The sequence below is a fragment of the Vicia villosa genome, linkage group LG6 (genome assembly GCF_029867415.1).
Source record: "Vicia villosa cultivar HV-30 ecotype Madison, WI linkage group LG6, Vvil1.0, whole genome shotgun sequence".
Lineage (NCBI taxonomy): Eukaryota > Viridiplantae > Streptophyta > Magnoliopsida > Fabales > Fabaceae > Vicia > Vicia villosa.
Genome location: NC_081185.1, coordinates 127,362,285 through 127,377,392, shown reverse-complemented (window position 1 = coordinate 127,377,392; position 15,108 = coordinate 127,362,285). Strand labels below are relative to the sequence as shown.

The following is a 15,108-nucleotide window of genomic DNA, read 5'->3' as shown; positions in this document are numbered from 1 at the left end:
TTCAAGGGACTCCAAACTCTTGAGCAGAAAAGGATGGTGACTGCACTACCTCACTTGAAGTCTTCAACAAAGACATGCAGAGATTGTTTGGTTGGGAAGCAACACAGAGAGTCTTTCCCTGCGCATAGCACATGGAGAGCAGATCACATTTTGCAATTGGTTCACGCCGACATTTGTGGACCAATTAAACCAGAATCCAACAGTGGAAAAAGGTATTTTCTCACTTTAACTGATGATTTCAGTCGCAAAACGTGGGTTTATTTTTTGACAGCAAAATCAGAAGCTCTAGAAGCTTTCAAAAGTTTCCAGATTCATGTTGAAAAAGAAACGAGTCATGTTATCAAAGGCCTACGTACAGATCGAGGAGGAGAGTTTACTTCTCACGAATTCAGGCGGCATTGTGCAGATCATGGCATCAAACACCAACTGACAGCCGCATATTCCCCACAACAGAATGGAATTGCCGAAAGAAAGAACCGAACAATAATGAATCTTGCTCGAAGCATGCTTTCCAGTAAACAAGTTCCTCGCATGTTTTGGCCGGAAGCTGTCAATTGGACTGTGCATATCCTAAATCGTAGTCCCACTCTTGCTGTGAAAAATCAAACCCCGGAAGAAGCTTGGAGTGGCATCAAACCTTCTGTCGAGTATTTTCGTGTTTTTGGTTGCATTGGAAATGTTCATGTTCCCGATGCCAAGAGAACTAAGCTCGATAACAAGAGTTTTCCTTGTGTTTTGCTTGGTGTCAGTGACGTGTCCAAAGCATACCGACTATATGATCCAGTTTCAAAAAGAATCATTATTAGCAGGGATGTTGTTTTTGAAGAAGATAAGGCTTGGAATTGGCACATCAATACTGAATCATCAACAATGTATGAATTGGAGGTGGATGAAGAAAATGATGATGGCAGCAATAATTCTGATATTCTTGAATCTACAAATATTGATCAATCTTCTCCACAGGCTGATACTAATGTATCTACTCATAGTACATCAGCTCCGGTTGAATCATCCACAGGTTACCCATTGCGAGATCGTCGCCAACCAGCTTGGATGGATGATTTTGTTACAGGTGAGGGTCTTTCGGATGATGAACTTGCAGATTCCTTCTCTAACTTAGCCTTGTTTACATGTGATGGTGATCCTACTAGCTTTGAGGAGGCTGTTAAAAGTGTTAAATGGCAGCAAGCAATGGATGCAGAGATTGAATCCATAAAAAGGAATGATACTTGGGAATTGGTGGACTTGCCCAATGGTGGAAAAATTGTTGGTCTCAAGTGGATTTACAAGACCAAGTACAATGAAGTCGGCCAAGTTGATAAATACAAGGCCCGCTTAGTTGCAAAAGGGTACACACAACAACATGGCATTGACTACAACGAAGTATTTGCCCCTGTAGCACGGATGGACACCATTCGCCTTATCTTAGCCTCAGCAGCACAACAAAGTTGGCCAATCTACCAGCTTGATGTCAAATCAGCATTTCTATATGGTGAGCTTGAAGAAGAAGTGTTTGTAGAACAACCCTGTGGATATGTCAAACAGGGGAGTGAAGAGAAGGTATATCGGCTAAAGAAAGCCCTTTATGGCCTGAAGCAAGCCCCGCGGGCATGGTATAGTCGGATAGAATCATGTTTTCTGAGTATGGGATTTGAAAAATGTGACTATGAACACACTCTATTCATCAAAACAGACCAAAGAGGTAAGATCTTAATTGTCAGCATGTATGTTGATGATCTCATATATACTGGTAATGATCCTTTGATGTTCACTTCTTTTGTGAGCTCTATGAAGCAAGAATTTGATATGACAGACCTCGGTAAGATGCGATATTTTCTTGGTCTTGAAGTTCTACAATTTCCCAACAATATTTTTATATCTCAAAGGAAATATGCGTTGGAGGTAGTAAAACGCTTTGGCATGAATGACTCTAATTCTGTGAAAAACCCTATAGTACCAGGAGTCAAGATCTCAAAGGAAATTGGCAGCGATGAGAGGGTGGACAAGTCTCACTATAAGCAACTTGTTGGATGTCTCATGTATCTAACAACTGCTACACGGCCAGATTTGTCATATGTTGTCGGTCTCCTCAGCCGTTACATGGAGAATCCTTCAGTGAAACACATGTTGGTAGCAAAACGGGTACTGCGCTATTTGAAGGGCACTGCTCATTTTGGAATTCGTTACAAGAAGGGTAAAGTAAATGAGCTTATAGCATACACGGACAGCGATTATGCAGGTGACATAGATGATCGGAAAAGCACTTCTGGCTATGTCTTCATGTTTAGCTCTGGAGCAGTCTCGTGGAGCTCAAAGAAACAACCAGTGGTTAGCTTATCCACCACTGAAGCTGAATTCATAGCTGCCGCCTCTTGTGCTTGTCAAGCAGTATGGTTACAAAGGGTATTGGCAAAGTTAAATCAGATTTCTGCTACTAAGAGCATATCTATTAATTGTGACAATGACTCTACTATTAAGTTGTCTAGAAATCCAGTTTTGCATGGTCGCAGTAAACATATTGATGTTAGATTTCACTTTCTTCGTGAGATGTCGAAAGATGGAATTATAAATTTGGTTTACTGTGCTAGTCAAGAACAATTAGCTGATCTTATGACAAAACCATTGAAGTTGGGAACATTCTTAGAGTTGCGAAAGAGTCTTGGTGTTTGTTCTGAACTTGAGGTAAACTGCAAACCAGAAGATAAAATGAGAAGTTGCAGTTTAAGGGAGGATGTTGAGGATACTAATTAGCATGTTATGCTAATGGTTAGTGGGTAGTTTTATTTGCTGTCAATAAAAGGCCTAGTCAATTGATTTAGTATTAGTTTGTTATTAGTCAATTTAGTTTCCCACGTTTTTAGGAATTGATGTAGACGTGGGTGGTTTCCTCTTTTCTGATGTAAGGCTATTTAATAGCCATTGTCTCTCATGAATAAATCATTCTGGTTCCAAGATTTCTTCTTTATACTTTGTTTCCTAACAAGAATAACTAAATAAATGCGCCCACCATATTCTTGCCAATAATGTGAAAATAAAAAATAAGCTAAACTCGAAATATTGACTTGTTATTTTCATTTCAAAAGTTATAGCTATTTTTGCTAAAGATTTATCGTTATTCACTACAAAATAATTTCGGAAATTTGTACCTTTGCTTGCTGTATGTCGGTACACGTGCGAAAAGCTAATCGTTGTTAGTCGATCAAATAAAGGCTAAATACTACAGAGTAGAATCAAACAAACAAAGAAAAAGCGAAATAAACAAAACCATCGCTTTAATTTTGCCTAATCATACTTGTCCTCTCATTTTAATTCTAATGACATGATTAGCATATTTTCAGTCGGTTACAAACAAAGAAAAAATGCTATGCATGGTTCGAGAGAAAAATGTTATGCATGGTTGGAGTAAGATATTTTACACGGCCAATGTATTACAACTATTCGTTTGGGTACTATCTAAGATTAATTTTTGGTAGAAAAGAGGTTTTGACCAGTGAATTGTTTATTTGAACTACGAAATCAGATTAGTCGGTTCACTATAGATCGGAATTGATTGGCTAAACAAAAAAAAAGAGTCAAATATCTTCAAAATTTTAGCTGCTATGATTTACTGACGGTGTAAAACTTTTTTACACAGTTATGTTTCAATTAAATTTAATTGCTATTCCCATTTTAACATGGTTTTAGTTTAACGAATTAATAAAACCACAAAAACTAGGATTTAGTAGAAATACTTTGAACTGTTATCCCTTGTGACTAAGGGTGGAAATAGGTCATACCGGTCTACAGGAGCCTATAGCGTAGCCTACTTAAGGTCAAGTCAGACCAGACCAGACCAATTTAATAAAAAGGCCAGAGTTAAACTTTTTTTAAAAGTCTATTTAATTAAGTAGGTCAGACTTAGGCTATTAAAAAAAAAACTTACGAGGCCTTATAGACCAGCCTCTCTCTCTCTCTCTCTCTCTCTCTCTCTCTCTCTCTCTCTCTCTCTCTCTCTCTCTCTCTCTCTCTCTCTCTCTCTCTCTCTCTCTCTCTCTCTCTCTCTCTCTCTCTCTCTCTCTCTCTCTCTCTCTCTCTCTCTCCTCTCTCTCTCTCTCTCTCTCTCTCTCTCTCTCTCTCTCTCTCTCTCGTCTCTCTCTCTCTCTCTCTCTCTCTCTCTCTCTCTCTCTCTCTCTCTCTCTCTCCTCTCTCTCTCTCTCTCTCTCTCTCTCTCTCTCTCTCTCTCTCTCTCTCTCTCTCTCTCTCTCTGTGTGTGTGTGTATATATATATATATATATGAGAAGAGATCATTTGACACCGGTGTCAAAGTATTAATTTTGACATCAAATCTTATCCGTTTATTATTATTAATCTAAAGGTTAAAATACATTCACTTATAACTAACATATGAGCTTTTTAAGGAAATATATCTTAACCTTTGAATTTGTTAAGAATAAAGGGGTAGGATTTGGTGTCAAAATTAATACTTTGACACCGGTGTCAAATGAACTGGACCACAAATTATATTCTTCCTTACTAGATGAACAACTAAGTGAACCATAATGTTAAGGAATGATGAAGAGAAAAACATCTCTAATTGGCACAAGATAATTGCAGCTCCATGTTTCAAGTCATCTAAATATTCAGAATCAGCAACTTTACTACATATAACATTGAAGAATAAGCACAATCTGGTTATATTTACCCTTACATTTCTTGGTAAAATGCCACGAATAGTCACTAGTAGAAGTTGTTGCATCAAGACATGACAATCATGAGATTTTAAGCCAACTAACTTGTGATCATTCTCTGACAAAGTTTCTTCACATTTGATGAGAGTAACATTGGAGAACTTTGATACACTGCAAACAATCCCATTTTTTTTAAAACTTTTTTAGACAAAGTGTGACCAAGAGGTCAAAACATTAGAAAGTAATAATATATGAGTTTTTGAGCTGTTTCCTCCATACTAGAAATCTATAGGATGCAAGTAGATATATAAGCTCAAATATCAATCTCACATATCTGAACGATTCAAAGCTAGACTTGTGATTTTGAGAAACAAGCAAGCTGATGCTGGGAAAGTAGGTTTTAAAGTGTGGTCGTACAATTAGGAAGACGTACGGTCTTACATGTGTTTGTTTAATTTTAAAGAATGTAAAACTTAATATCTCAATATGAACGGATGAGTTTTACACCCACTGAAAAATGTTCCGCTTTGATGATGACAGTGTGATGAAAGATGATAAATTGAATATATCTATCTTGACCGAATGGAAAGTGATCAAGAGAGATTTTTGAAAGCCGGTGATAATATGAAACTCCACATCAAAGAGAAATTAAGGAAGATTGTTTATCCAAATACACATATTTAAAATCACGGTCGCAACTGATAAAAATAAAGGATGCTTCTAAGAAGGTCAAACCAACATGAGTGACAACTCATCAAAGCGGTATTTTTCCTATTTTGAACATGTTGACACACTTTTTCTAGATTTCCCAACTTCAAAATCCCAAAAAGTGTTTTCAAGGGTACTCGCATTAGCAAACCATGTCATACACCACATTTGCCAAAAAACAACTATGTCAAAGAGATGTTGATTTTTATGCACAAATACATTAAACGGACTCTTAACGTCTAGGTAATTGCGGTTATCGAGTTGTTTCTTCTTTGCTCGGTAAAGGAGAAAAGAATCACACCCTTGTCCGTCAACAACTTATCAAAGAGTTGAAGGCACATAAGGAATCATACACAACGCTATACGAAAAAAAAAGAACATTTCAATAGTACAACTCATGAATTTCTTATTCCTTGTGTTAGCAGTCCGACTTATAGCAAGTGCATATAATAGGGGTGTATATTGATCTAACAAGATACGATTTCTCAGAAATATTTTTTCCACTTCGGAGTGTCCCACCTCAAAATCCAACCGATCAAATTATGTGTATTGGATGCCTTTCTAAATCGTTGCATTTTGTTCAAATTTATTTAAAATCGGAATGCCTATACCAATGACATCATCTGAGTGGACAATCAAATTTCAGAATTAAAAAACAATATTGTAACATGTTTTAAAAGACGCAACATTCAATATATTGATTTAAAATAACCAACAATTACTAAAATGTAAAATAGTTCCTTAACAATTTCAATTTCAATTTTAATTTCAAAATTTATTTATTTTTATAATTTAATTAATTCATATGGTTACATGTTACATTATTTGAAATATACCACATCATTTCTCAATTCAAAATGCTTTAAAATGGATCAAAATTAAAAGGTACAATTCTATAAGAAACAAAAATTGCAGGTAATCCTTATTTTTTTCTTTTCTTTTACATAACAGAGAGGATGTGCAATTAAAGAGGTCAAGATCTTTCCCGTAATGGAAAGGGCTGTGATTGCCAAAAGTTAGAATGTAACTAATCCTATTACAAAATTGTTTCTAATGTCTTTACCAAAGTAATTCTAAAATGTCCTATACTGCTCATAACTCACAAGAATATCCAGAAGAATAATATGAATAAGGTACTTATACAAGAAACTCCAAAATTGGATATTCTCCTAAATCTACTCTTGCATCAGGACTCCTTCTATATTATTAAGGGCTTTTTTTGCCAACTTAAATTTCTGAGAAACACCTTTATTTGTTTTCAAAATATACTCCCTAATGAAAAACTCAATGCCTTGTCTAAAACTTTCAAGTTCAGGAGTCCCTGCGATACGGGTGAATATCTTCCACACCACAGATTCAGGATATTCGAAAATAGTCTCAAACAGAATGCGGAAATGCATAATCCTTCTAGGAGTTAACTGAGTGATATCACTAAGATCCACAGTCTTTAAAACTGCGAGGGAGAGAGTGAAAGCAGCAGCCATTTCAGCCACAAACTTTGCTAGGTGAATTGACCTCAAAAGAGACATTGACTCCAGCTCCTTAAAGTGGTCCCATAGACAAAACTGAAATAAATGGCAAAGTTGAGGTACACGTTACACACAATTCTACTTTAAATTAGCTCTATTTTAGTCCTTTATAACAAGGAGAAAGAAACAAATACCTGTAAAGTAAACTTGTGATTTTTGTCATGCTCACACAACTTGGAAGCCAGCACTGTATAGTACTTGTTAAAAACTTTCTCTTGCAAGCAACAATCAACGAGAACCCGTATTATATCTCTGTCCTGGAGTACATGAACGAAATATAAATCACAGGGCAGAAGGTCACATAATTGAAAGAAGACATTACGAACAGGAGAAAAAAAAATAGCCAACCTGTTTGCCCGGTAATTCCAATCTCAGAAGCTTTTCAAATGCATCAATATAGTCTTCCCCGGACATTATAATACAAAAGATTGCCCTTCTGGAATCTGTGTTCATCCTTTGAGCAGCAGCCAGCTGCAGCATTCGTTGGGTTTCAGCAACATCTTTGTCTATTTTGTTAGCGACGTTTTCAACATTATCTTTTGAAGTAACCACATCTCCAGACAACCACCATTGTCCCTTCTTGTCGGGATCAAGTAACTTACTCCATGTAAGCCCTCTAATTGTAATATCATCAACTCTTAACTGGAAACAAAATTCAAAAGAATTTTCGGAATAGATGAGTGCCTTTTGATTTACAGAAAAATTCAAACATCAATTTAATACAAGAACTATCTTATCAATAATATAATTCTTAGTGTTTATAGCCCCCCAAGAAAGTAAAAGAAGGTGATAAAAATGAGAGGAAAAACGAGAAGCAGAGTTTGGCATATTTTCCGAGGAATGATACAAATGATTTTCTTACATAGAACTGTGAGTTACACTATCTATAGACTGAGCTATTCTAATACAAGCTATTCATTCTGTTATACAGCAATTGCAACAGAATGTAAACACAACACTTATTGATCCCTAACTACCAACAGAAACTGTTAATAATGACAGAACTAATAACTATGGTTAACATAAGAATTCGCAGAAAGCAACTTATTACGAGCCACATGGAAGCTAAAGTCAACACATCATCTTTTAATAAGCAAATAACTTCAAAAAGTTCTTGACACTTCTGAAATAAACCATAATAATGAAAGGTAGGATCTTCAATTCTTTATGTTTGAATAATTCCATAAAAAATAAAATGCATCACTTGATCTTACAAATAATAGCATTTCCAACAAGGATGCTCGCTCACAGTCAGAGGAACTTCATTTTTGTACTGCCCAAGTAAGGTTATTAATAAAAAAGCTATGCTTATCAAAGGAGAGAAAATGCAAAAGTTGAATTCTCTCTATCAGAAGATTGGAAACTAGATAAGTACTGCCTACACAATTCAACAGCGGAGTTGCTGCCAGGTAATTGGAATTTGGAATGTCATAAATTTGAGTCATGGAATCAGCTTTCTGTGTAGTTTGTAAATGCAAGGTACGCTGTCTAAATAGACCTACAATGGGTCTGACACTTCCCTGGACACTACCATGGTTAAGAGTTTTATAACGCAAGACGCAAGTTACCAATTAAGGAATTCAATGTTTTATGGCGTCATTTAAGTTTATCGCGTGTGGATGATCCCACCTTGTTAAAAGGCATGGTTGTTTGTAAGGAATTCCATTATATTTTGAAAATAGTAGAACATAACACATAATATATTCCCAGAAAGGAGCTTGAATAATAAAAAATGACATAAAGCATGGATTAGAATATGGAACCTTCTGTAGCCACTTTTTAATTCTCAGGGGAACCTCTTCAGTCTTCTTCTTGTTGTTCTTGATATCATATATGGTTTCAAGCATGAACTCCATCTACAAGAATTATCAAGTAATCAGTGTTGAACTATGGGCAGTAAAACTAGAGGCAGTTTTTTTTGTGATAAAACATGACAACATATGATTTGGGTCGTTCAAATGCAAAACAACACATGCACGCAGCATCCTTACTCTTTTGTTATTCTTTTCAGGGGCATCTCCAGAGGAAGCCTTCAACTTATTTGATGTATCCTGGATATTAAGAATGAATGTTTTCATGGCAGATGGATCATCAGCCCTTATTTTCATCCCACAACCTATGAAAATAATAGAAACAAAATAATCATGGTTCCCTAATTGAGCAAGTTCCTATAAGAATCATCTAAAAATAACCCTGCTACTGTATAATATTAAATGGAACCATCAATTTGAACAGTAAGGGAGAAATAAAGGGAATAAAAGCAACTCTATACAGTAAACATTATTCAAATAGAAACAAAGATGATATTAATAGCCAACTGTGGAATATATGTAATAATAATGTATATAAGTACATTGCATTGGTTAGGTGTCTTCAAAGTTAGAATTCGAGCTAGGCTTAATTAACTAACTTCAAAAACTAGCTAAATGGTCGAGAACTAAGAATTGATCAAGCCTTATAAGGACAACATTGATCACACTTATAGTTGATGTGGGATCTCAACATACCCCATCACGGCTAGGATTAGACATCTGAAGTATAGACAAATATGAGTGGGCCAATTAAAGATCTAGGATATGATTTGACATCATCTTAAGATTTTGGGCTAAGTCCAAGAGTTAGCTCAGGCAGTGAGGATGCCCATGCCTTATTAGAACTACTTAGGCCATATCTCTAATCAATGTGGATCCCAACAAAATCGTGTAATAGTTACATTCAGACAGTCTCAACTCTCAACAAAATGAGAAATATAGGAAACGCAAAATGCTTGATAAACCTCAAAATTTGTGAGGCTACACTAGCCAAGCTTGGTTATCCAAGCCCTCGTAGTGAACAATTCAAAATTGACTTTACGACTGAAGCTATCTATAATTTTAACTTAGCAAATGTGCTCTAAGTGCTTACTGAATCGCTAAAAAGCTGAAACCTAAGAATTTAAAATTTGTATCATTCAGTTCCTCAGTGTCAACGCAGTCGAATCCATAAACAAACATCGTATGATATCATCAAAGTAGAAATCCTTCTTTACAGGAAGATAGTTCATTTTACCAGCAATCCCTTCGGTGGGGGACTTCCTTTCATTAATTTAGCAAATGATGATCTAGAAACCAGTTACAAATGACAATTTGAAGGGAACTACACGAGCCTATATAATTTGGAATAAAGCAGAATGCACACCAAACAAGACTACAGGAGATTTATGAAGACAACTTACTTTGTAACACAGTCAAAATAATAGAGACATCCACCTCAGTCAAACGCTTGCCCAACATGACTAGAAAGTCAAATATTAAATCACTGAAAGCATTAAAAGAGAAATTTATTAGGAAAATATAATCAAAATGTTGTTATATAGTGCTTGGTCAGTATAATTTACCCACCTAGAACAGACCCCAAATATGCATAAATAGGATAAGAGAAGCGCAATATTCCGCAAGGAGAGATTGTCTTCTTTATGATACTCATCCTGTGCATAAAACATGTAAAGATTATAATTTTGTAGTCTTTAAAACACACTGCAATGGGAGGAAACTATGATTTGGAGAAGAAACCAAGACCAACAAATTAAGCAAATAATAAACACATGTTAAATTGGACACTAGTTTACTTTGTTATTTTGTTAACGAGCTATACCTCAAAGCATTTGGCAAAGGAAGCCATAAACTTTGCTCCAAAGTCCATACCAACCAAACAGGCCATCCCAGCAACAAATGCAGCAAACACAGCAGCATATCTACACAAGAAAAAAATGTCAGTTACAATGAGCGCAGCAACATAAGAAGTCCATAAAACTCGACACAATGAAAATTCATAGGAGTCGGGATTATGGACAATCCCTACACTCAAAGGAAGATCAAATAAAAAGAATGCTGAAATATCAAAGGGCAAAGCAATATTTTCTGAATGCCTATACTATCTTCACAAAAGGAACAACAACCTCTACACTCACAATCAATTATTATAAGCAAAAACCTGCAGAAGCTATAGCCGTTCAATCATTTCGAGCACACCTTTCTAAGACAATATTTCTGAGCCACATTTTCCATTCTCATCGCCACAAAGAATATCCTTAGTTACTTTCTTTTCCTTTGTTATCATACTTGTAAGTTATCACTCTTCCAGGTTGGAGCATCTGGATCTATGGTTTTAGGCTTAAATTAAACTAGATTGAAACCGTAGACAATCAACTTTTAATGGGTTAACCACGTCTCATTTCATTATTTGAGTCCACAACTAGATTTGATTAAATATTTTCATGTATTTTCTGACTTTCCCATGCCATATATTAAGAAAATTCATATAGGGAGGTTTGGGTAAAATAGGAAGACAAAAAAAATCCTTACTGTTTATTGCCACGGGGTCCTCCAGCACATGATGCTAGAGTCTCCTCAATCATAATCTGTGAAGCAACACTACGAGCAACAGACTGCAAAGAGATTACATCATATAAGTGTCTGTTAACTCCAAAGAAAATCTGTTTTTATTTCACAGAAGCAATAATTATTTTTAAAAAATCTACAGATAAACATATATCAAACATTGAAAGTTGGCATATAAATATGTCAAGACCAAAAGTCAAGTAGTCAGGTTCGTAACTATTTGAATAATTATTGCAAAATTCATTTCCATTCATTATTATGAGTTATGACCCTATTAAATTTGAAGCATAAACAAGAGGAGGTGCAACAGGGTGAACTAGACACCCTCACAAAGACAAGATAAGCAACATTTAATTTATTTCATAACCTTTTACTGAACTTATTTTAATTCATAAGCATAAGAGATACTATAATATAACGTTCCTAGAAAATCAACCTCCATGGTTAGCTCAAAGTCTTGAGTTTTAACCCTTTACGTCTGAACTGATTCAAATCAGAGAAGGAAGACTAGGTTGAGTTCCTTCTTCCAGAATGATTACTTTATTTTCATTCTAAAAGGAAAACCTTTTATCGTCAAATTGTAAAAATTAAAAACAAATTAGTAGGAATTAAAATTTTAAATCAGCAATGTTTCCTAGAATCAAATGAGAATCCATTTGTCAAACAGTTATAGAAGTGTGACATACCTGAAAGATCATGGACAGTTCTCCAGTAATTGACTCAACATTTGATTCAGAAATCCTGTTAAGAAGACCTGAAGAAACAAGTTCAAATTAAAAGAGAAACAATTAATAACAGAGTTAGAAATATGAAATCAAAACATAGTCTCTCCCGTCCCTACCCCGTACACGTCTTCGAATTTGAGTATGCTCCTCAGGTTCATTGCCAGCACGAGCTCTCAAGTGAGGTGCTATATATTTTCCTTTTTCTTTCTTCTCAGGAACTTCAGCAACACCCTCCGATGTCACCTCCATTCCAAGGGATTCCACAGGTTTGATATTGCATGCAACACCATCCTTCACGCCATCTTCCTGCTGTTGACTCGACAGTTTTCTTTTCTTATTCTTCTTCCTGGAAGTTCCACTATCGGGAACTTCTTCATTAGCTTCCAGAGGTCCTGGCATATCATCTAATGACTCTGCTTCCACCCCTTCTTTTGACAACTTATGCTTCTTACTTGACAGCCTCTTCTTCGACTTCCTTTTCGGTAACTCATCAGTATCAAAACCCTCCATATCTCCAAATAAATCATCAGCAGCCGATATTCCTTCAAATAACAAGTTCAATCCATCGTCCATTCCACCCAACTTTCCTTGTTTCACCTTAAGCCTTTTGGAGAGTTTCCTTTCCAACTCTAAATCCCTCTGGGCAGCCATTGAAACCTCAGACAAACCCAACTCAATCCTCTTCTTCTTGGAACTTGACTGAGAACCCTTCTTCACTTTCTTTACAACGGGGATTTCATCGTCCGACAAGGCACATTCTTCAACTGCCACTTGTTTCTTAGACAAAGATTTCAATTTCTTCCCAGCTCGTGTTTCATCGAGACCAGGACTAACTGATTGGTCCAATTTGCTTTCGGACTTTAACTCCGGATTTTGATTGTTACTTCTTTTTACAGCTTCAGATTTCTATAAAATAAATAGAGTTTTATCATTGTTGTGGTGAGAAAATAAAAAAAATAAAAAATGAATGAATGGAGTAAAAGATATATAGTTAGTTACATGGCGTTGAAGCCATGATTGATGTTTGGCTGCATTCTTCGCCAACCGGGATTCTTTCCTTCGTTCTCGGCGTGATTTTTCTGAGGGTTGTTCCTCTGAAATGTAATTCAGTAACAAAAATAAGAACTAAAAATTGAAGTAATGAAAAATTGGAGATACAAATTATAATCAATTGATAAAGAGAAAAGGGTTACATTACATACCCATGCTTCCTAGGTTAAGTTTATGAAAAGTAGAAGCTAGTGGTTACTGAAAAGGTAAGATGGCAGGTTGAGCTTAAGTTTGTAGCGACGGGGAAGAAGATGTTGCAATGGCTGCGCCGCCAGTTGAGGTTGATAGAATGGCGGAGCCTCCGTGAGATTTTCCTGAAGACACAATTGAAGGATGAGATTGAGAAATAGTGGTGATTGCAGTTCACGTTGATGGTCAGAAAAGAGGGAAATTTTCGGCTGATTGTTGAAGGGTTTATTCTATTTCTACGATGTTTTGTTTCAAATCATTTGGGCCGAAAAGAACAGAGTTACAGCCCAGATGTATATTGGGTTACTTTTACATGGGGTCTTTTTCCACACTTTAAATCAGGATTCTAACATACCACCCCCTATATTATATATGGCATTCCCCGTATTTTTATTTTGACAAAAATGCCCTTCATATTATTTACTTATAAAACAGTTATATTTTTTAAAAAAAATTCACTTTTTAAAATCAGTCAAATTTAAAATTTCCGATATACAAAATTGTTTTTGTACTAGAAATATATTTGTATTTGACAAATTTCCAGGCAACTCTGACAAGATTATCTGATAAATCCGGGAAACTCAGTCGATGTCCTGTTTTGAGATGTTTTTTTTAGAAATTACAATTGAATCTAGACGATATACAGAGGTTCACCGGCTCTCTAGCAAGATTATCGAGCGAACAAGTATAATTAATGGACTATGTGATCATATAAACCACCTGCGTCGAGGGAGATGACGCCAAAACCATCAATGTCTGCTACCTCACCGTGGATGCCATGTCACCTTACAACATCATCTTAAGGCACCCCGCCATCAACGCCCTAGGAGCGATCATATCCACTTGATAATTAACCTTAAAATATTTGCTCCTAGATGATAGAGTGAGCATCATCCGAGGAGATCAACAAGTGGTTCGCATATGTTATCTAAGCAACATAGAGACAGTCAGAGAAGAACTCGCCCATATTGATTTCCATCTATCTAAAGCTCTAAATACTGACCTCGAGGGTTGGAACCCCGGACTGGGCACGAAGGTAGAACAACTCACGCCTATGATGACTTGAAGGAAGTCCAAATAGTAGTTCACGTTCATCAAGTCACAAATATATATAATTCCTTATTTGCAGGGGAGGAGCGAGAACTAGTCGACAGAATCAAATGGATCATACACCTGTTCTCCTAGGCCCTCTTAAACATGTCAAGTATATATACCAAAGTCGTAAATCATCGCCTTAACATCCACTCACCCACCAAACTAGTGGCGTAGATGAAACGGAAGGTGAGCGAGGAAAATAGGTTTGTTATTGACGAAGAGGTGGAAAAGTTATCCAATGCCAAATTCAATACTGAAATAAAGTACCCCATCTAGCTGGCCAATGTAATCTTGGTACAAAAGGCTAACGACAAATAGCATATGTATGTATACTTCAAGGATCTGAATGTTGACTGCCTTAAGGATCCATATCTGCTACCAGACATAGTTTGTCTAATCACTGAGTTATCAAGCTATCGTATGTTAAGTTTCATGGATGCCTACTCGGGATAAAATCATATATGAATAAATCCTCTAGATGCGCCTAAAACCACCTTCATGTTGAACTATGGCAACTACTACTACAATGTCATGCCCTTCGGCCTCAAGAGCGCTTGCGCCATATACCAGCGACTCATGGATGCAATTTTTCTCCCATCTAATTGGACAAAATCTAGAAGTATATGTCGACAACATGATTATCAAAATAAGGGAGGGGCACAGTCATGTAGACGGCCTAAAGGACATCTTGCAGTCAATGAGAAGGTATGATATGTGCCTAAACTCCGCCAAATACTCTTTCGGGGTTCAGGCGGGGAAATTTAT

The 15,108-nt window shown here is 36.3% G+C and overlaps 1 protein-coding gene across 1 annotated transcript; it reads right to left on the bottom strand.

Annotated features, from left to right (window-relative positions):
- Nucleotides 1-6,270: 6,270 nt before the first annotated feature.
- LOC131609944 (uncharacterized) lies at nucleotides 6,271-13,481 on the bottom strand. Its single transcript, XM_058881780.1, has 13 exons — nucleotides 13,212-13,481; nucleotides 13,009-13,103; nucleotides 12,126-12,915; nucleotides 11,971-12,038; nucleotides 11,249-11,331; nucleotides 10,539-10,638; nucleotides 10,286-10,371; nucleotides 10,120-10,202; nucleotides 8,897-9,021; nucleotides 8,669-8,761; nucleotides 7,254-7,547; nucleotides 7,040-7,162; nucleotides 6,271-6,941 (listed from the first exon to the last, which is right to left on the bottom strand). The coding sequence occupies exons 1-13, from the start codon at nucleotides 13,213-13,215 to the stop codon at nucleotides 6,552-6,554; spliced, it is 2,334 nt and encodes a 777-aa protein (XP_058737763.1). The 5' UTR covers nucleotides 13,216-13,481; the 3' UTR covers nucleotides 6,271-6,551.
- Between the last annotated feature and the right edge of the window lie 1,627 nt (nucleotides 13,482-15,108).

Coding starts and splice junctions, on each gene's coding strand:
- LOC131609944 (XM_058881780.1), bottom strand. Junction 12,916..13,008: donor AATCATGGCTTCAACGCCAT/GTAACTAACTAT, acceptor TTTATTTTATAG/AAATCTGAAGCTGTAAAAAG. Junction 10,203..10,285: donor ATATTTGGGGTCTGTTCTAG/GTGGGTAAATTA, acceptor TAATGCTTTCAG/TGATTTAATATTTGACTTTC.